Source organism: Colias eurytheme, chromosome 6 (assembly GCF_061535395.1).
Source record: "Colias eurytheme isolate Ceu_HAF_F1 chromosome 6, ilColEury1 Martin Lab GWU primary, whole genome shotgun sequence".
NCBI classification, from domain to species: domain Eukaryota; kingdom Metazoa; phylum Arthropoda; class Insecta; order Lepidoptera; family Pieridae; genus Colias; species Colias eurytheme.
The window spans coordinates 11,986,117-12,008,986 of record NC_142985.1 but is presented as its reverse complement, the minus strand read 5'-3'; the positions used below and the strand labels follow the sequence as shown (position 1 = coordinate 12,008,986).

The 22,870-nt window shown below is 35.4% G+C and overlaps 3 protein-coding genes across 3 annotated transcripts; 1 reads left to right on the top strand and 2 right to left on the bottom strand.

The window, feature by feature from the left end:
• Positions 1-111: 111 nt before the first annotated feature.
• LOC149908071 (armadillo repeat-containing protein 3) lies at positions 112-16,588 on the bottom strand. The gene is made up of 17 exons (XM_090103220.1): positions 16,434-16,588; positions 15,864-16,091; positions 15,502-15,663; positions 10,067-10,291; positions 9,103-9,303; positions 8,580-8,739; positions 8,043-8,192; positions 7,415-7,542; positions 6,848-6,949; positions 5,126-5,247; positions 4,243-4,372; positions 3,533-3,683; positions 2,909-3,026; positions 2,107-2,157; positions 1,515-1,662; positions 979-1,140; positions 112-341 (listed from the first exon to the last, which is right to left on the bottom strand). Exons 1-17 carry the CDS (start codon positions 16,575-16,577, stop codon positions 156-158), a joined length of 2,568 nt encoding a protein of 855 aa, XP_089959346.1. The 5' UTR covers positions 16,578-16,588; the 3' UTR covers positions 112-155.
• An 899-nt stretch (positions 16,589-17,487) lies between these two features.
• Positions 17,488-20,235, top strand: LOC149908070 (17-beta-hydroxysteroid dehydrogenase 13-like). The gene is made up of 6 exons (XM_090103200.1): positions 17,488-17,962; positions 18,293-18,430; positions 18,767-18,958; positions 19,206-19,335; positions 19,571-19,747; positions 20,030-20,235. Exons 1-6 carry the CDS (start codon positions 17,729-17,731, stop codon positions 20,173-20,175), a joined length of 1,017 nt encoding a protein of 338 aa, XP_089959326.1. The 5' UTR covers positions 17,488-17,728; the 3' UTR covers positions 20,176-20,235.
• Positions 20,236-20,546: 311 nt separating this feature from the next.
• LOC149908069 (uncharacterized) lies at positions 20,547-22,493 on the bottom strand. Its single transcript, XM_090103201.1, has 2 exons — positions 21,401-22,493; positions 20,547-20,853 (listed from the first exon to the last, which is right to left on the bottom strand). Exons 1-2 carry the CDS (start codon positions 22,408-22,410, stop codon positions 20,550-20,552), a joined length of 1,314 nt encoding a protein of 437 aa, XP_089959327.1. The 5' UTR covers positions 22,411-22,493; the 3' UTR covers positions 20,547-20,549.
• Between the last annotated feature and the right edge of the window lie 377 nt (positions 22,494-22,870).

Below are 22,870 nucleotides of genomic sequence, written 5' to 3'. Positions count from 1 at the left end.
GTGTTTTTTATTGACTCCTTAGAATAATTATAATAACTAGTCATTAGGCAATAAATTAGTCGGGAAGTACAAATAAAACAAACATTTATACATCATTATTTATTTCACAATTAGAAATTAATGTTAACATCCATTCTTTATTACGTATTTTTAGGTTAGTGTTCACACCGACACACATCCACCAACTCTCTAGCAGTACAAGGCGCGCTATTCCCGCAGATTTTCTGCGCGATCGGACTCTCTCGCGGTACAAGTGTTCCCGGGGATAGAGTGAGGTCCACTACGTAGTTGGCCCGGAGTAACCCGGCTGGGTAACTTTCTTCTTTGTCTGTTGTTTCCGTCTGGAAAGGGAAGATTTTTGTTACAATTTTTAAGAAAAACAATAGGCAATAATAATTATTATCAGTACGAAAAATACGACATACACAATACATGTTATGTCATGTTAGTGAAACTACGCAGATTACTAGTCAGACAAACACATACAAACACTCGGCTAAGTTGAAGCTTTTCAGTTTTTAAATACTAGAACCAAACACACTTCGGCACAAATTTTACAAAATCGCACCGGAGAAGATATCACACCCCCACAGAAGATATGGATTGTGTGTCTTCTGATGTGAGTGTGTGTCTTCTGGTGTGAGTGTGAGTTTGTCTTATAGTGTGAGTTTGTATCTTCTGGTGTGAGTCTTCAGGTGTGAGTTTGTGTCTTCTGGTGTGAGTGTGAGTCTTCTGGTGGGCGTGTGTGTCTTATGTTGTGAGTTTGTGTCTTCTGGTGTGAGTGTGATAGTCTCCTGGTGGCCGTGTGTGTCTTTTGGTGTGAGTGTGAGTATTCTGGTGTGAGTGTGAGTCTTCTGGTGTGAGTTTGTGTCTTCTGGTGTGTGTGTCTTCAGGTGTGAGTGTGTCTTCTGGTGATATTGTGCGTGTCTTCTGGTATGTTGAATGTACGTAGTAACTATTTTTTATATTTATACGCACTATCTCCGGCACGGCTATCTCGCACCAGGCCCGAGTGCCCGCTCGGTACAGCGCGCACGGCAGCCCCACGCGGTCCGCGAGCACTTTGTACAGCACGGCCCGCTCTAACATCCCCCCGCATTTCACCCACCCGATACCCACTACGCAAGAGCCTAGCTCTTCCTGTAATTAAATGAAAATACGGTTATTAAAAATACAAATTTGATGAGAAAAATTGCCTAAAACCTAAATATCCTCTTATCCTTTAGGTAAAACAAAAAGCACATAGAGCCCGCCGCACACGCTAGCGTCGCCGACAAAGCAAATACAAATCACCCAGTTTGATTAGGAACACAAAACTTCGACAGTCATTCGCTTCTGTTACCAGAATTTATTAAAACGAATTTCAAATATTTATTCTAGAAGAATTAACGTGAATATGATTGCGCGATGATTGTGCTGATTTTAATGTTTTTTTTTCAATAGATAGAGTGGTTCACGAGGAATAAAATTTTTTAACTTTCATAAAACTATTGCTTTATAATTCCCGCACTAACCATCAAATCGGATAAGTGCAAGTTGACACTGGGCATGGTGCAGTCCTTTTCTTGCGACAAACCGCACATTTGTTCAGCTACGAACTCTGCCAATAGTTGGGCTCGGTTCTTTAGAGATGATGATACTTCTTCGCATTTGTCGCGGTATCTGATAGATGTTTTAGTGTAAAATATAAGCTAAGAAAATATTATAAATCTATACTTATAATATTATAAAGTATAGATTTGTAATATTTTCTTGAAGTGTTTGTTTGAACGCGCTAATCTCATGAACTAATGGTCCGATTTGAAAAATTCTTTCGGTGTTGGATAGCCCATTTATCGACGAAGGCTATACATGTATCATTACGTTAAGACTAACAGAGCGGAGCCACGCGGGTGAAACCACGAAGCGCAGCTAGTATACAATAATATTGCTTTCCGATAATAATATTCATGTGATCGAATCATAGTGCAATTCTTGTCAACTTACGGGGGTTTAAACATATTTTTTTATCTAAAAAAACATATATTTCACATTTCGTTTACTGGTTCAATTTTACAGCAAAAATAACATTTTACATAGCAAATAAAGGGTAGCAATAAAACTGACCTTACTTCATAATGAGCATCTTCAATCTCGAAGTAATGTAGAGATTTAGCCCTGTAAAAATTCATAAAATCAAATATTAAACTAGGGTTCTACTTATTAATAACGAGTTCGTCCTAAAATCTAAATGACAAATAAGACCAGAGGAGGTAGTTAAAATAATCTGAATTGTTTAAAAAAATAAATAGGCTAGGTTCTTAATTACTGCTAAAGGGTTAATTAATAGTAATTAAAACATCTATAATTTGTAACTACATTCTTGCAAATAAATACAATTTGAATTTGAATTTACTAGCTGCTTTGCAGACGGGGAGTCCTTTTTGCCACCATTGCTATCTTTTTTTTTGAAGTGAAAACTTCTTTAGCGGCGTTGGGTATAAAATCTTAAACTCGCGTCAGGACACGTAACCTGGGGCCTTAGACAAAGTAACAATTAAAAAACGATAACGAAGTTAGAAAAGGCAAAAATGTATGAGATTGACATACGCCGCGTTAGATCACGTGGTCTATCTAATGTCAATCCCATACATTTTTCCTTTTCTAACTTCGTTATCGTTTTTTAATTGTTACTTTGTCTAAGGCCCCTGATCGAAAAAGCGTAAGACGGATACCATTCCAAAATATCAAACATGCTCAACGTTAATAATCAAGTTTTCACTTCTGCCGGCACTCCCCCAGTGCAACCCGTCTTTTTTTTTTGTTTTCTGTTCTGTGTTAGATTATTAAGATTTATATTTTTTACATGGTGGCAAATAAAACACTTTTTTTCTATTTCTAATTGATAAATCATTATTTTACAACTTACGGATCACCAAACCAAATCTTCAATCTCAGTAAATACTGCCGCAAATTAACGTCATCGGGCAGTTTGGGCAACCGCAGCCGACTCGACTGCGATATCGCGAGACGGGCTTCTGATTCATCTATAATATTAAATTAAATATTATAATGATAAAAGAAAACCTTTAATAGTAGGTGCTAACCCAAAAGCTCTGACTATTAGACTATGCAATCACAAAGCTACACAAAAAATGCGTAAAATATCCTTACATAATCTATACTAATATTATAAAACTGAAGAGTTTGCTTGTTTGTTGTTTGTTTGAACGCGCTAATCTCAGGAACTACTGGTCCGATTTGAAAAATTATTTCGGTGTAAGATAGCCCATTTATCGAGGATGGTTATATATGTATATATCATCACGCTAAGACCAACAGGAGCGGAGCAATGCGGGTGAAACCGCGCGGAACAGCTAGTGTATTATAAATTGTGTCTTTTTCTCTTTCTTTAGCATCGCAACGGACCTTTTTTATGGAGACAGGATGTACATATGAATCTTTCCGAAATGTTTATAAATTTAAATAAAATGTGATATGAATGAATATAATAAATTTTCTTCTAACAATAATGAACTCAAGCTTCACATACAAGGCGTCCGTATATCCATATTAGACACAGCGTCAAACGGTTGGTGAAACATGCAGATATACACTGGGTCCGTGTGAGGGGGAGTCTTGTTCACGAGTGATTGGATCGTGGGAAATGGACTGTTTAGGCACTTTTGGACGTAGAAACCCTCCTGCAGATAATAACGATACACTTATAAGTAGTAGTTTTTACAAATTAATTTTTTAATAAGTACTTATAGATAATAAACTGCGTATACTTTCAAAACAATAACGACATAAAACTTCCGATTATTATTAATCTATTTCTATTTTTGGGGACACTTTCGAAGCTATATATTATTACGTAATAGTATTTATTACTTTAAATTATGGAAGTATAATGAGATATGCAAAAGTGTGAGTAAAAAGGAAAAAAATCTCCAAAATCCATAATCAATATTAATATCGATTACTTACTTAGAACAAATAAATAGTGAATTTGATGATAGATATAGGTATATATTACTAGCTTACCGCCCGCGGCTTCGCCCGCTTTGTCTAAAACCTAATATAAAATAATTATATACTAAAACCTTCCTCTTGAATCACTCAATCTATTAATAAAAGCCGCATCAAAATCCGAGATTTAAGCATACAAAGGGACATAGGGACAGAAAAAGCGATTAGTAGTGATGTGTTTCTAATGTATAACGCGATATATTGTGATAAGTGATAAGTAAATGAAATTACCTGAGTAAAATCATTAATATCCAATCTCCCAGTGTACGCAAACTTGGCAGACGGATGTTGCCGGAATATCGCTTCTAGCGCCGGCTCCCACGCACTCACTACGTATCTTGCTTGCTTGTTTTCTACCATGCTAGATAGATAATTTTCAATTATTATATGAAAACAAAGGTTTGGATGACGAAAATAATAATATTTAAAAAGACGTGTGACACTCGGGGACTGCCGCGGTAAAGCTATTGCATGCTATGCCTTCAAGCCACACCTCCGCGCCCGTCGGAGTGGGGAGCGTGAGGTTTTTTCGTTACGGAATTTCTCGATTCAGTCCCCGCGCTCAAGGCCCGCGATAGAAGCTATGCAATAGCTTAAAAATAATTTTATAAAGAAAATTTTTTGGAAGTCTAGATTCATGTTTGGTCGGTAAGTTAGGTTAAACGCGCTTTTCTACGCGGCTTCGCTCGCATTCGAATGGTAAGCCTAAATTATTATCATATCAGCCAAACATAAAAATTCGCACTAAAATCGATTTAGGAGTTCAGTGACATATTATAGGAAACTACCTGTCCCGGCAAACGTTGGTCTGCGTACTTTTATCACTTAGGAGTATGAAAAATAGATGTTGGCCGATTCTTAGACATTAGGCAAACAAAATTTCATGAAAATCGGTGCAGTCGTTTCGGAGGTGTATGGTAACTAACATTGTGACACGAAAATTTTATATGATATAGAGATTAGCTGCGCTTCACGGTTTCGCTAGGCTCCTTCTTGGTCTTGGTCTTAGCGTGATGTTGATAATTTTTCAAATCGAACCGGTAGTTCCTGAGATTAGCACGTTCAAACAAACAAACTCTTCAGCTTTATAATATTATAGTATAGATATACGAACAAATGTATAGTCCCCAAGTCCAGATACACATCAGCGCCATCTTCCGACACGCTGGCGGCAATTAACAAACACAACGCGGTGCGGAGACCCACGTGCTCTATGCGTAAGTTTTGTGATACCACCTTTGGAATATAATTATATATAATATATATACTATAATATATATATACTAATAATATCTGGTAACTATATATATATACTAATAATATCTGGTAACTATAAACTTAAATATTATTTTAAACTAGCCACTCTCTACGGCTTTGTTAAGATAGTTTTTTTTTGTTGTAGTTTTTTACGATTATTAATTACTAGCGGTCCGCCCCGGCTTCGCCCGTGGTACATATTTCGCAATAAAAGGTAGCCTATGTTCTTTCTCAGGGTCTAAAGATTGTCTGTGCCAAATTTCATCAAAATCGGTCCAGTAGTTTATGCGTGAAAGCCATACATATATACATACATCATTACAAACCTTTCCTCTTAATAATATTAGTATAGAAGTATAGATTACTAGATTTCCGCCCGCGGCTTCGCCCGCGTTTTCAAAGGAAAACCCGCATAGTTCCCGTTCCCGTGGGATTTCCGGGATAAAACCTATCCTATGTGTTATCCAAGTTACTTTCTATATGTGTGCTAAATTTCATTGTAATCCATTCAGTAGTTTTTACGTGAAAGAGTAACAAACATCCATACATCCATACTTATAAACTTTCGCCTTTATAATAGTATTAAGATTAAGATTAAGATTATTATCCAAGATAAATAGAATAAAGTAAAAATTATTAAAATATTTAATGAAATAAACAGTAATGAGTTTAGTTAGTGGATTGTAAATTCATAATCGTGCGAAAGACATGATAATATGAGAATGAATTTTTTCGATTTAGGTACCTACCTACATAGATAAAAGGGTAACCGAAAAGGTTTCAGAGACTTAAAAATGATAGCATTAATAATGATTGAAATGAAATGAAATGAAATGAAATGAAATGTATTTATTGCCACAATAATTTGGATACAAAAAAAACTTAAAATCTACTTAACCTAATAACAAAATTGAAAATAAAAATAAACAAAAATAAGAAAATAAAATAAAAGTATTTTTGTGGTAAAAGGCCCAGACTCAGCTATGCTGTTTGACTCGAGAGTACTTACTACAGCGCTGATTTTCAGTCTGGCCTTGGAGTTGAGGTTCGCCGCCAACAATCTGCCTACGTAATTATCTACTATATACTTATATATATATATTATAACAACGGAAAAACAATACAATAAAAAGGAATCGTCAGTTCACTACTATGTTACGTTCACATATTATACATAATACCACAAATACATATTCAACGCTAAAGAGGTTGAGTTTTTAATTATCACCACTAATCTGTTTTTTTATTAAAAAGATCTTGAGTTTTTTTTTAAAAGTTACATATGCCATATCTAATCTTAGTGGGGGAGGGAGATCATTCCAGATTTTAGTGGCAGAAAACTTAAACCCTCCTCTGAAACCTGTAGATCGGTGTTTTGGAATGGTCAGTTTATTATCTGCTTTACTTCGTGTATTTAGTTCATGCGAATCTTTAGCCCACGACAGTTTCTCATACAGGTAAACAGGCTTACCAGTTCTAATAATCTTAAACATTAGGCCCGCTAGATGAAGCTCTCGTCTTCCCTTCATCTTTAAGATGAAGGGAAGACGAGAGCCTCTAATAAAGGGTAAAATAATACCTCCTCTCCATTTTTCGATGTAAATAAGTCCTTAGCCATTTCTTCTTTCATCAGTCCACTAATCACGGTGCACGTCATTATTTTCAAACTGATGTCTATACGCTGGGATTGTAAAAAAAAATATTAATTTCATTAAGTACTTATATTCGCGTGTGTCTGTATGTTCGCGATAAACTCAAAAACTATTGAAAAGTTTTTTATTCCGTCATAGCCTACAAAGAGCGTGGTTTTCCAGTAAGTTTTAAATAAGTATGGTTTTGTAGTTTTTTTCCAAAAACAAACATACATACATCCGTACCGAAGTACAGTATCAACCTGGAAAATGTTAAGTAATACGGACTATTTATTTATTTACTAGCTGTGCCCCGCGGTTTCGCCTGCGTTGCTCCACTCCTGTTGGCTTTAGCGTGATGATATCTATAGCCTTCCTCGATAAATGGGCTATCTAACACCGAAATAATTTTTCAAATCGCACCAGTAGTTTCTGAGATTAGCGCGTTCAAACAAACAAACTCTTCAGCTCTATAATATTAGTATAGATTATAATATGTAGTAGATAATATCCACCTGTAAAATATTAAGCAATTCTTGCATAAATTCAGCGTTAAGCATCGCTTTAGTGCTAACATGGTAGTTCTGCAAATTGATGTAACATTGCACTGCTAGTCGTTGCGCTTCTATCGGATTGTCTTTGACTGAAAATATTGTGTTTATTTATATAGGAAAATATATACTTTTATCAATAAATAGTTTTCAAATAGGCTAGTCAAAAGTTTCTCGGAAAATATTTTTTTCTTTGACAATTTGGTCATGGAAATATCAAATTTCCCAGGATTTTTTATTATTTTATTATGAACTAGCTGCTCCGCGCGGTTTCACCCCCGTGGCTCCACTACTGTTGGTCGTAGCATGATGATATGTAGCCTATGTAGCCTTCCTCGATAAATGAGCAATCTAACACCGAAAGAATTTTTCAAATCGACCAGTAGTTCTCGAGATTAGCGCGTTCAAACAAATAAACAAACTCTTCAGCTTTATAATATTAGTATAGATTAGTATAGATTAAGTTTATGATTGCTGTCGAGCACATCTTATATACTGCATTAAAATGCTGATAACTTAAAATTTTGCAACATAGGCACAAACCCTATTTATTTACCCTACATTATAAATCTTTAATTTCTTAACCACTTACACTTCTTATTAATATTCCTCAAAGAAGCAAAGGTCTTAGGTTCGATCGCGCTGTAGGCAGCTTTAGGTATAATTCGACATAATTCGGACAAAGCACGGAGAGCGTTCATCCTTATGTAGAACCAAACTGCTGCGTCGTCTGCTAATATGGCTGAAATTATTTATTTATTTTGTAATTTGGATAAAAATGTTTAAGAAACGAAATAATTAGGTATCTGGTTAGTTATGATAATGTGATGAAGACTTGCTTAACTAAATAAGTAAATTAGGGCGCTTTTTATAAGATTTGGTCCAAATGCTTTATTTCAATTGTAATTTTGGATCTTACCAGGAACATTTATACCAAAATTAATTACGAAGACTGTCATATACTTTCACAAATATAATATCAGTTTGTCTTTTCTAACAGATTGCGTAGTCTCGTATTCGTATAACATAGTACTTCACTTGCTATTTACTTCTGCTTTTCGTCAATTTGCTGCCCAAACCCAGAATATGTATATTTCTAGGTAAGAAACGGTCAAATAAACAAACTTACCACACAACGCTTCTATAATGTTGGTATCGGACATTCTCACAGCGGCCGGCAATAACTTCGTCATGTTGGCAACACCCATAGCAGCGTCCGCTAACAATTCAACATTTGAGCTTAGCAGTTGGTGACAGAATACTAAGTCTGTACCCGTTTCGTATAGAGCCTGTAAGAAAAGAAGGCAGAATGTTAACATTATTAGATCGACAAGCAAATAATCTGAAATGGTAACATTATAAGCTGATTTGCTTGCCGATCTAATATTTAGCTTTGATACTATGTAGGTAAATGCGCTCATATGACAATTACAGAAATATCAAAAGATTTTTATGTATAAGGAATGCAAGCAAAGTTCAAGAAATTTTAAGTTGCTGAATTATAGAGTGTACGAAAAAGTTCAAGATTTACATTAGAAAATATGGACAGTAATTTATTTTGCTCTTTGAAAGAAGTCACTAGTAATACCCTACACTTTTCCATACTTTAAAGATTCCTTTATATCTATGCAGTTAAAGAGAAAAACACTAACATCCCGTCCATTAGAAGTGAACGACATCTTAGTTAGCACAGCAAGGCAATGTGGCTTCATAGCCGGTAGGGCCATCTCTAGATACGCCAGTAAACGTAGAATACACCCAGATTGGTACAAATGTGCTGCGTTCTCTTCTGTTTCTACGTAGTTGCGTAATACGCCTAGTACTTGGGTATGGACATCCCGGAATTCGTAGGACTGGAAGATATATACAACTATAGGTATACAGTCAGTTTTTGGGAGTGGAGATATAGCTCTTTTTATCTCTATTTGTATTCTTTTAAATAGCACTCTCTTATGTTTCTTTTTTTCTAGATTATATTTATTTATTGCACGCCTCATAAGCGAAGCGTTGAGGTGGGTACTACTGTCACTTCGCGCAAAACATCTGTTTTTTCAAACTTAAAATGTCTTTATGTATCATACATTGCACTTGTAAGATAATACATACACACACATATTAAGAAAAAACACTATTTTTAACGTTCATGATATTTTTGATGTCATTTTTGTTATTTAAACTAGTTAAAAAACAGTTTAAAAAAGTTCTGTCTTGGACGTCCGTGTGTCTGTATGTGCGGATCCTTTTTCTTGTTAACACGATAGCGACCGAAATACTTTACTAATCGAGTCTTTTTTTTCTCTTACGCTTGAGTATGCTCAGGAATAGAACCCTTTCATTTTTCAGGGTCTGATTCGATGTGGTTTAATTGTTATTAAATAAACAAAAATAATAATTAATAAATATTTATTAAAAAAAAATTATGAGGCGTGCACTTTTGGATTTTCCAAATTATTTATTAATATTCCGCCTTTATTGTAACTAAATACCATGTGTTGTACAAAAATCTAATTTCACGCTCTTTTTGGCAGTAGGACTAATAAAATGCAACGGTGTGGGTTCGATACGGATTAAAACAGCCATCACACAAAATACTTCCAGAAAACAACGAAAACATACCTCAAGTATATCACAAAGATCCAGTACTCCTGTAGAGGCTCTAAACGACTTCTGCACGACCACGTCCTTGTACCTACATATCAATTGGTCCACGGTCTTTAGGGCAGCGTGTTGTATCGCTAAGTATTGGCTTTGCATTAGTGCGAGGAGAGAGGCCCAACTGAATTGTTGGTTCTTTGTCACTTCAGATGCGCACACTGGGTCTTCTAGTAGGTTACTTAGTGTCTGGAATGATTGGACAATGTCTTATTCTACTTCATTGTAAGCCTAGTTATTAGCAATGCTAATTCTATGAATCTGAATGGTTTGGTTGTTTATCCATTTGAATACGCTAATCTCGAAAATTCGGAGAAAATACAGGGCAACTACGAACTCTCTGGTAAAGGGCGCAGATAAAACCGCGTCTAATCGAGTCCGACTCAAACCAAGTCGGGAGTAGTTGGATGATGAAATTACATATAGTAAAAAACTGCTAGTCAGGTAGATGGGACGGTCATCTACTCAAATGAGACGATTACTAATAAATATAATATTATTTTACTAACTAGCTGTTGCCCGCGACTTCGTCCGCGATTCGGTCGTTTTTCGTCATTCGTCGTTTAAAAAAAATACGTGACACTTTATTTTTGAATGTTCTTAATTGTCTCTTATAAAATTAAACTACATTAAAATTGAATACTCTGATAAGAAAATCTTAAAATCATCGAAAATCATAGACATCGAATATCTGAGGAAAACATGAATGAATGTGATTTAAATTCTACATTTCTTAGTTATTAAAATAATAATCTAAATTTAATGTAGATTAACAGTTTGAGCGCACCATTATAGAATATGTACCTAAGTAATAAATTACGTTAGTTTACATAGTAACTTTACTAAAAACACGATGACTTTCTTTCGCGCTCAGTACCACAAACTAAGCATGTTTGTGGTACGTGGCCCGCGTCACTTTACCCCCCACGAGTTCCCCTCCGTTGCTATGCGAAAATACATTCGTCGCCCTACTGTAGGAAAAATTGTAATACTGTGGCCTGGGCGTTATAACACGCTCAGGGAATTCCTGAGTGCTGATAGACTTCCGTCTATCGGCATTTATACCAATTTTATATTAATATCACCATCTTGAGGAAAAGCTTCTAATGTCGATTTAAAACGCATATATACGGATTAACCTGATGAATTAACATGTTCTAAAATTGTGAAATGAGTTCAGTTTTAAATTCGAGAAATATTGATTTCTTGTATTCGATTATTCGTCGTAGTCGAATACAAAATATATTTAAAGAAACTTAGGTTGGCCTTCAGGCAAAAGGGATCCTATCAAATGATAAACTTGACCTTGTATCTTAAAAGTAAGAATGAAAGGAGCATCTGATAATTGTTGAGCACCAAAGGATCATTTAAAACGCAATACTATAAGAGCTAATATTGTCTAAGAACTGTTTAGATTGCACATGTTCCTCTAAAACTTAAAAGTAGTGATTTCAAAGGTTCCGGCGTATCTTCAAACGAAAGCCGACTCCTTACTCCACTTTAAAGCATTACAAAAAGAACATACTACGTTAATATCGCCTATACAGAAGATGATCTGTAATCAATTGTGAGGTTATAAGCAAACCCACTTTTATATTTGTCGGACCACACCACCGAATTTGTAGATTGATCTTCTATGTTTACCTCTAAGTCATTAAGACTATGTCGAAATCTGTCTGCAGTAAGACGGGCCTCTCGCTATTCGTCTGTTTCAAGAGACCAATAGTTTCAATTCTTAATCTTTCATTAAACAAACTTATTAATCGTTCTTGTCTCAAATAATGGTAATATTCGCGTCCCTACTCTAGTCATTGCTTATGCTCATGTTCATCTTCGAGAGATCGAATAATATTATGGTGCACCCTATTATTTGTCAAACGGTCTTCATATTGAGTAAAAGTTTCAGATTCTCGAGATAAAATATGACGATCGTGATCAGCTGTGAGACGTAATTCCCTCTCAGTGAGGGTTTCGGTCTCACGGGATAGTACAATATGCCATTTGCGATCAGCTGTGAGACGTTATACCCTCTCAGTGAAGGTTTCGGTCTCACAGGATAGTACATGCCGTTCGCGGTCAGCTGTGAGCCGCAATTCTCGTTGTGAAGCGGTTTCAGGTTCGGCATAACACATGTTGTTTTCGGTCAATAGTAAGCCTCTTATCTCTAACGATCCTTGAGAACTCTTATTTCTCATTTTCTTAACTTTGCTTGAATTTCGATATAAAGATTTTTTAGGTGGCACTGATGCGGGTGAATAAAAATTAAGTTAAAGCCTGATTCCCACGACATGTTTGCTTCACAAATCCGACCGCGCCACACCACACCACATGCCATGGGAATCGGCGCGCTTGTCGCTCGCCAGTGCTTGCCATACGCACACATGCCGTGGGAACGCTCAGTTTAAATCGCGACGGATGGCGACAAGCGCTTGTCGTCTGCCAATGCTTGTGAAGCAATACATATGTATAATAAAATTGTGGAAAAGTGATGTCTGTACAATTAAAATATGTAGAAAAAAATTAGCAGGTGTTATTATTATCGAGAAATCGAGAGAAACCATTTTTTTCTCTTAAAAGCTCCCCCCCCCCCCCTCCCACTTCCCGAACTCCGATTGACCGTAATTTATTTTTCCTTACATTTTTATCATATCCTTTTCTAATGGGTTTCATCCTACTGCGATTTTTTTTGTTTCAAACATTATCTACCCTGGTGTATAGGTAAATTTTCCACATAAAATGTCCTTTAAATTATGTCGTATTATATTTTTAACCCCCGACGCAAAAAGACCGGTGTTATGTGTTTGACCGCTATGTATTTCTGTGTGTGTGTGTGTGTCTGTCTATGGCACCGTAGCTGGCTAACAGGTAAACCGAATTAGATGCGGTTTTTTTTGTTAGGCAGAATATTTTCCGACGCTGGTTCTTAGATAAAGTGTATCAAAATTGGTTCATCCACTTATTATACCTACATAGGGGTAAAAGTGGGAATGAAAAAAATGAAAGTTATAATTTATTTTTAAAGATCGTCGGGAAGTTTATGAAATTATTTATTCCTTTTTCTATACACTTTTCTTCGTCTAAACGGTTTAGTTACGTGCTCTCTCTCTCTTCAGCCTTTAGTTACCTACGTGCGTGAGACAGGAAAGATCTAATTTGGATTTATTGCTGGATTTGATAAAAACTGAGTATCGATTAAGCTGATCAGTGCAGGCTACACCATAGATTATTAAAAACATCCGTTTAAGAAAGGAAGGAAATAGAATTTGCTCCTCTCCCCCCCCTGGTTCCTAAAAAATAATATGACATAATTTAAAAGAAATTTTACGTAGAATTAGTTAGGCATTTCTTTTTTGATTTTCGATATTATATACTAATCATAATTTTTAATTACATTATGTAGTAACTATTTGGTATAGGTTAGGCATTTCATTTCTTGATTTTCTTTAATAATTTATCTTAAGTAGTAATTCAGCATGGGCGTAGCCACGGTGGGGCTGGGTGGGGCGCTTACCCTGGCTTTGATCTGGTAGGTACTAATTGTGAAGGGGAGTGGGCGTGGGCGTGGGATTGGGACTGAACGTGGCATATGGCGTGGGAGTGCGAGTGGGCGCGGGAGTGGGAGCATGAAAATAAAAATGATTTTTTATTGTTGCCCCACCCTGAGCCCATGGTCATAGGTCCCATAGTCACTATTCCACGCGAAAGAAGTCGCGGGGACAGCTAGTAGACAAATATAATCAGAAAGCTTTGAACTCCTAAGCTCAACCATAAAAGATAGACATTTATGATGTCGGGAGATATTTTTTATATAATATGGAGAACATTTCCTTCATACTTGATTTCTGTGTAGCTTTAACCATTAAGATACACGCATTAAGAACGCACACGCGACGAAAGCTTAAAAATGGAGTTGCTGCTCTGCTCACGAATATGAAAAATAATAGTTATTTAGGAAATATATTTCATGTGCAGAATTGACCTCTACAGATTTAATATAAGTAGGTATACATATATTTAGATTCCAATTTCCATGTAACGTTAAATTCGACTATACAATAACTAACAGACAACGCAGGTTACTCTCGTTTCCGTAAGTTGAGGCGGCTACATATTCGGTCCTAATAACATGACTTTTTGTGAACGAAACGACAGCGCGGTTTAATTCGATGGCAACACCATCAGAAAAAAGGAAATATTTTTAACTTTGAAAAAATATTATGATTTACACTATTATTAATACTATTTTAACATTAACACAAAATATAAGACTGTGAGTGTGTAAAAATAAATCCAGCTAGTTTCACATCACACTTATGTTTATAATTAGGTATACGACATGAAAATATATTAATTACCAAGCAATAATCATACAGATAAATACTGAACAAAAGTATTAACAGTCAAAGTATATTTTTACTAACAACATGTAAATGATGAAGGAATAATAATTATCAACGAACTAACCTTTTTGTATTAGAGTCCCGCCTCGTGATCGAATTATTAAAACACGAAGATTTTTAAAAATGTAACCAATGAACACAATCAATATTAGATTAACTGTAATGGTGTCTAGTTTGACTTAAAATAATATACATCTACCCTCACTTTTAAAAATGTAGTATATTCACACGAATTATAAGCGCACCTTATAGGGAAGGGAAGATTTATTATGGGTTAAAGAGTTAAATAAATAAATAACATAATTATATTTAAATTATTAATTTTTAACATTGTGTTCAGTAGTGTTAACATGTAAATTGATTTGATTTTTACGAAATCTCATAGATGGCGCTGAATCAAATTTGTCTTTATAGTACTAAGATTCATTAAACAGTTTCTCTGCCCAAATTACGTAAATGACGTAGTTTTTATAGTGTAAAGCTAGATAATAGCATGGCTTACTCAAAAACAACATTTAAACATGAGTCTTTAGATTGTACGCTGTTGTAGTACACGGAATACGTAAGAAAAGTAAAGGTTCACAGCTCCTCCCCCGGAGGTGATAGCATGATAATATGTTTAAAAAAACCTCACTCGACCTGTTAGTAATATTCATGCAAAATTTGAAGTCAATCTATGCAGTACTTTTCGAGATTAGCTCGGACAAACATACAGACAAACAGACAAACAGACAAACAGACAAACAGACAAAAATTCTAAAAACTATATTTTTGGCTTCTATATCGATTATAGATCATGGAATATGTATTCTTTTAAAAAAATATTCAATGTACAGTTTTGACTTTCCTACGATTTTATTATATGTATAGACTACCTCACGCCCGCTATTTCCACTGCGTTTATTATGAAGCGAGAAATAGACACTTAAACTTTATTTAGCTACCTATTTCCTATTTAGCTGATATAGAATAAATGATAAGTACTTAAAGAATTCATACCTGTAGACAATTCTTTTGAACATCAGGATCTAGACTGTTCTTCATCCTACCGCACAGGCTGTTCAATATATTCGCTGACACCAGCTGCTCACATCCTAGCGGTTCGCGAGTCAATTCTGATAGGACGAGGGACGCAAATTCCAACACGAATACGTCTTCTATCTGAAATCATAAAAATTTAATTTTAACTTAGGAATGATTACAAATAAACGGTTATTTTGTAAATAGTTCCGAATAGAGAACATTAGCTTTCCTGACAGAGAAGGCTTGGAGCCACAATGGAAAACTTGAAAAAATGTGCAATAATTTTGTTACATATTTATTTTATTAAAAAGAATTATTCTTTATAAAGATTATCATACCTTCACCAACATAAAAGCGATTTTCCTCAAATTTTGGGGATTAGCCAGTACCTGTTCTGGCCCTTTAGGTAACTGACAGAGTTGCGCTAAAGCCTTCAGAGCAAACCGTTTGATGTTCAACTCTGGATGTTCCACGTGAGGTAAAATGTATTTTATAGCGTCCAAGTCGAACAGGACATAACGGTTGTGCATCTCTTGTGCTGAGAACTTGGTTATTGCTCGAAGAGTCTGTAATAATTAAGTGTCGCTTAAACGAAATGCATTTTAGTCTATCATGTAAGCTGTTGTTTTCTTTCTTCCTGCCTTTATTTTTTATAGGTGCCTTTTTTGATACATTACGTCATTGAAACGTTACTAATACATCTTTTAAGCAATTTTAAACCCAATGGTTTAGCCGGTTTAGGTATGTTGCGTTGATGATGATAGTCTAAATAAATTCAGAGTAACTGCAAAATAAAGTACCTAGGTACTTAGGTACCTACCTAAAGGCAACTTAGCCACAGAATAGTAACTACTTAGTAGCTAGCTAACTAAGTTAAGAACTATAATATTTGTAAAAAAAAGTATAACCTGGCATAATATCTCCGGTTCAGCAGACTCTAACAGCAGTATTGAAGTATGTGCACTCTCCGGAGTTATATTATAGGGATGGAAAGTTAAATCCTTCTTTTCCGCTGATCTATTTTCTCTCTCCTTTTGCAATGGTTTCGCCATGATTTAAAGGTATCAACGGTAAAAGGCACGGCAAAAGGTATTAATAAATAAATCAAAGTGTTTCCAGTGGTTTGCAAAATAAGGATGATGACGGAGAGTGACATTGCAATTAGAAAATTGTGCCAACAAATTTTATGGCTGGTTCACACTTTGATTATGGCTGGTTCACACTTTGATTAGTGCGAGTGCAGGTGATGAGTAGTACTACGTGTGGACAGCGACTGTTTAGTGCGAGTGTTTAGTAGGCTGTGTAGTAAAGTGAATAGAAGCGTGTTCTATTTTTTTGCGAGTGGACTGCGAGTAGCCACGTCCCGCGCGCCCTCCCTTCCCCCTCACTCGCAGTGTGCCTGCCTAAACACGTCTGGACAGGAGTGTTTAGTGTTTAGTGTTTAGCGTAGTGTGTAGCGTCGCGAATTTCACCATTGTCCTGCACTCGCACTAATCACCTGCACTCGCAGTTGAATTGGACACTACTCGCACTACACACCTGCACTCGCACTCATCACCTGCACTCGCACTAATCAAAGTGTGAACCAGCCTTTAGTGCGAGTGCAGGTGATGAGTAGTACTACGTGTGGACAGCGACTGTTTAGTGCGAGTGTTTAGTAGGCTGTGTAGTAAAGTGAATAGAAGCGTGTTCTATTTTTTTGCGAGTGGACTGCGAGTAGCCACGTCCCGCGCGCCCTCCCTTCCCCCTCACTCGCAGTGTGCCTGCCTACACACGTCTGGACAGGAGTGTTTAGTGTTTAGTGTTTAGCGTAGTGTGTAGCGTCGCAAATTTCACCATTGTCCTGCACTCGCACTAATCACCTGCACTCGCAGTTGAATTGGACACTACTCGCACTACACACCTGCACTCGCACTAATCACCTGCACTCGCACTAATCAAAGTGTGAACCAGCCATTAGTTAGGAACAAACTAATTTATTTTTTACATTAGGTATAAATCAAGAATAAACATTTTAAGAAATTGCAATTGTTGTTATGAATTAATTTATTGCAAATTATTTATTGGAGAAAATCTAGAGATAAAAATACGTTTCTAATAAAAATAGGCCACATGTTTTCACGGCATAAGAAAAGAAATCACCACTGACTTTGTCAAACCTTGTCACAACATTTGTATTATTTACTGTGTATTTACTCAATCTATGCGTAAAAAGAACATATTCGTACGTTTTGTAGGGTACTTGGCGCGACGGTTCAGGGTGCTACAGGAGGTATGGATACTCCCGTGGTGGGGGAGAGGGGGGTTAGTTTCGGTACCCTTGTTGACTTTGGATATAGTGATTCTGGTTACCAAGCTGGTGTCGACGTGTGCTGTTGCGATTGTGAGGGTGTTCATACCGCCGACTATGAAGAGCTTGTGTGGAGAGACTGTGCTGGTAAATACGACGATTTTTTAGTAGCCGTATATTATCCTGATATTTTTATCAAGTATATTTTTATAAGTTTATGATGGATAAGAATGCTGAAACTCTATCTTGGCAATTTTTTGCTGGTCCTCTGGATATCATCTCATACATTTGTAACCATCGCAGATAACTTTGAAAAATAACGAAAATCGCAGAACCAGGGAATGCTTGAAAAGCCCCGGTGCGATCGCCTTTTTATAAACAAGACAGTGCTAGAAATTAAATTTTATACACTACTAGTAGGTAGACGAAGAATACTAGTAATAATGACAAAAATATCATAGGTATCTTTGTTTTCAGATAACTGGAGCAGGCCAAGGCATCGGTCGCGAGCTCGCTCTACAATTTGCTGAACTTGGTGCAACCGTTATCTGCTGGGACAACGATGCACGACGGAACAGAGCGGTTGTTGAAGAGATACGGAAGAAGGACGGCGATGTAAGATAATATTTGAAAATGCGAATTCCTTATAAAAAAAATCTCTACGAAAACATCGATTTTTCTATAGATCCTATTCACTCACGCTAACCTATATTCTTTACATTGAAATACGCTCTGTAGTGTATTAAAATAAGTGTGCTAAAATGCAAACAGAAGTTAATTCCGACCACATATTGAGAATTACCCGCAACGCGTATTCAAAATATATTCTTCAAAACGTATTGCACTCAGTTAAGAGAACATAATTCGTTACTTGATATCATTTCGATTTCTTCATTTAAGGTCAATAGCATCCGAAGCCATTTCTATAATCAATCACATTCCATTTTACAGTCATACGGCTTCACGATAGACGTGACCATGCGGGATCAGGTTGCGTCGCTAGCGGTTCGCATGCGGCGACAACTCAGCGAAGTGACCATGGTCGTAAGCAACGCCGGGGCGCTCACTTGTGCGCCGCTCACACATCTCAGTACTGAGAGGATTGGGAGACTGATTGAAGTTAATCTGATGGCGCATTTTTGGGTGGGTTTGATGACAATGTTATGTATATTTCCATATATTTTTTGTAATAATCTTTTCTGCAACTACTAACTGTTTTTTCGCAACACGAAAATAGTAGGTAACATACCTGATACCTCGATTCTTAAATTCTAGTTTAAAATTTTTATACATACTTAAGTGCTTTTTAGTTGGGGTTTAAAGACAGACTTGCTGCTTCTTACGACTATCTTGTTACTTACAAGTAATTTCTACAAATCCTTATCTACAGTTGATCGAAGCGTTTCTGCCAAGTATGATAGAGAAGCGTCACGGCCACATCGTGGCTATAAACTCTAGTTCTGGACTAATGCCTTGCTCCGATATGGTGCCGTATTGTGCAGCTAAATTTGGATTAAGAGGTGATGTTCCATATTTTTCATTCATTTACCTATCAAACCTCACAATACACACACAACTATACATAATATAGAACAATAAATTATTTTTTTACGTAAAATAAATATTTGTTACTTTACAATGATTTCGAAACATACCCTCATTTCTCAATCTCGATAAAGCGCACCCAATACACAGATCAACGTAGTAAAATAACTTAAATGTGATTAAAAATATAATATAAGATTAATTTTAAAGGTCTAATGGAGTCGTTATCTGAAGAGCTACGCTTGGACACTTGGACCAAAAATATAAACACGACTTCTGTGTACTTAGCTACGGTGTCCACGGGGTTATACCCACCACCGTCTCACCGATTCACGTGGTGGTACTCGGAGATTAGTGCTAAAGAAGCCGCTAGGATCATTATTGAAGGTGTGCTTTTAAAGCAACGGAGTGAAACTCTTATTGATAAAAATCTGCGTCTTTCATTACCTATTACAATAATTTCTTCTTTGTATTCCTACAAAATGATTAATTTTAATTTAGATTTGCTTGAATACATAAACATCTACTTCTGAGCATAACATTTCATGATTTTTGGAAACTGCCTCACTACTGACTTTAACGAAGCGGAGTATATTTTTTGGAATTTTTTTTTTATCAATTTTTATTAAAATAACTTCTACTAAAATAAATTATTAACCTCTATTTCAGGAATTCGTAAGAACCGCAAGTGCATCAGCATACCATCGTTCATGAAAACGTTTATTGCAATACACAACCTTATACCCTACAGAATAAGGATTATATTAACAGATTTCTTCAACTACCCACATCGAGGATGGTTTTGCTTTTGTTAAGAATAATATAGAATTTAGATACATTTGATATTTACTTCAAATTTATAGTGAGACTTATCTTTTTTACAATGTATTGTATTTTATAATGGTGTGTAATTTTTAGTTTAATAATATGTTATTTAAATAAATTGAAATATTTCTAATGTTGTTTAATATTTTACCTTATTTTGAAATACAATATTAAATTGATTTACTGTTTGATAATATAATACTTAAAGTAACATACCAGCTAAAAAATTATAAAACCTTGTATAAAATCTGATAGATTTATTGATCAGCCATTTTTGGTCCAAATTCACATTAAAATATTGTATCTTGTTCATTTCTTAGGGTTTCTTTGGTGTATTTAAACAGTAATTATACTGAAATTAAAATCATAAGCAGCCATGTTCATTGAGCTCAATACTATTCACAGATTGTCCGCACTTCTCGCACATAACCATTTCTGCATGATCCAACATATGTTTGTCTCGTTTCTTCTCATCATTAAACACCTTGGAGCAAACAGGACATCTGCTATTGCTGTGTAGTAGCGAATGTCGTAACAAAGTGACTCGTGTAGAGAAACATTGGCCGCAGGTTTCACAGAGATGTTTTGAGTCTTTACCGTTGGTGTGTTTGTGTACATGCTTGTACATTTCTTTACGATTTATTGTCGAGAAACTACATACTTTGCACCTGGAAATTAAAAAAAAAATTATCTGTGTGACAAGAATCTTTTAAAATATCAAACAAAAAAGAAGTATGGCTTGGATTGAAGTTTGTCCGAGATAAATATACAAGATATAGTTATTAAAAAAGTTAATTGAATCATAGAACAATATGCAATACGATTGACGACGCGGTTGGCGCAGTGGTAAAGTAACTGCCTACTGAGCCGACGGTCCCGGGTTCGATCCCCGGTCTGGGCAAATATTTGTGTGATGAACTCAATTATTTGTTCTTGGGTCTGGGTGTTATTATCTATATATGTATTTATTAAATATTATATTTATCGTCGCCTAGTACCCACAACACAAGCCTTTATTGAGCTTACTGTGGGACTAGGTCGATTTGTGTAATAATGTCCTATAATATTTATTTATTTCATTATAAATCAATCAGACCAATTTTGCAGATTTGGTTATGTATACAAGGAGGCAATCTTAATATCCATAATACATATAACAAAATACAATACTTAATGGTAAACTAGAAAAAAATATTGTTTATAGAAAAAACTAACTTATAATGACAGTTATTAGGCTTATTATGTTCCTGTTTTCTATGTTTAGTTAACGCTTCATTTCCCACAAATGTATGCCCACATATATCACACATCCTTTGTTCAGCCTGCAACACATGTTTCTTTGCGTGTTTGTATAGCTGGAACCGCTCTGTGAACATTTCCTTACATTGCTTACACCTATACATAAATCCCATAGATGCTATATGATCAATGTTACAGTATTTTGTATGTGCTAATAGTTTTTCCTTATCTTCAAACTTTCTGCCACAAGTACAGGTTAAAGGGGCTGTTATATTGTGTGTTAAGAGGTGTTGAAGCATCTTCTGTTTGGAGTCAAACAGTGTGTTACAAAGCACACAAGTTCGGCTTGCACTTTCGCATATACTCAAATGTTGTGATAGAGTTTCAATGCTATCCAAACTTTCCTTACAAGCAAAACATGAGTGAAGATTGTCCTTCTTTGGTTCCGATTCTTTCATCAATAACTCTTTTACAATTTCTATATCTGAATCCAAAACATCAATGTTCATGTTGACAGATTTCTGCTTATCCTTCTTTTTTGGGCTTTGCTTTGCTTTGGCCAATTTATCGCCTTCCGTTCTATCTAACATATTTACTATTACAGGTATATCTTCCTTACCTAAATTGTTTAAATACTCCTCTATGTTAGATGTACTATTCAGAAATTCAAGGAGTGAATCTGAATTGTATTCAGGATCGGGAAGCGGCGTTATAAAAGTTTTAGTTTCTGTGTTTTTTCTCTTATCCTGTAAAGTGGATTCGAGCCAATCTTGCGAGCAACGCGCATTCAGTTGAAAATTATAAAAATTATTAAGCTGCGATACACAAGATTCACAAATACCTTTCGGAAGATTATCAGTTTGGCTCACAGTCATGGATAAACATGATTTAATATGTAAATGTATAATAGGATCCTCGTATATTGAAACATGTTTGGATTCTACATCTAAACAAATTCGACAATAATTTTCAAAGTTATGTTCCATTTTTAAACGGCAGTCCGTAGTGAATAATATATGGGTTTTTTTATTTATTATACACAGAACTACAGTAATAAAATCAACTATAAACTAAAATAATTAACATGTAATTTAAAAAAAATAAAATCGTAAATGTATTTGACGGTAGCACTTCAAAAGTTTGTTTGAATTGAATTTGAACTTTATTAATTGTCAAATGATTGTTGAACGAAATGCAGTGTGCTTAATTTCTTTTATAATTAATAATAAAATATCTGAAGTTAAAAATTCTAATACATCGAAGATTACAAAAATTAATGCTATAAATATATTTACTCTCGTTTCTCGTAGTACACGAACAAATATACTTACTTATTTAAATAATAAGACATGTTCATAGTGTATCACAATTTTTGAACGAAAAGTTATCATTGACATTGTCAAATGTCATATGTCATTTTTGAATTTTTTATTTCCATTCCGCAGA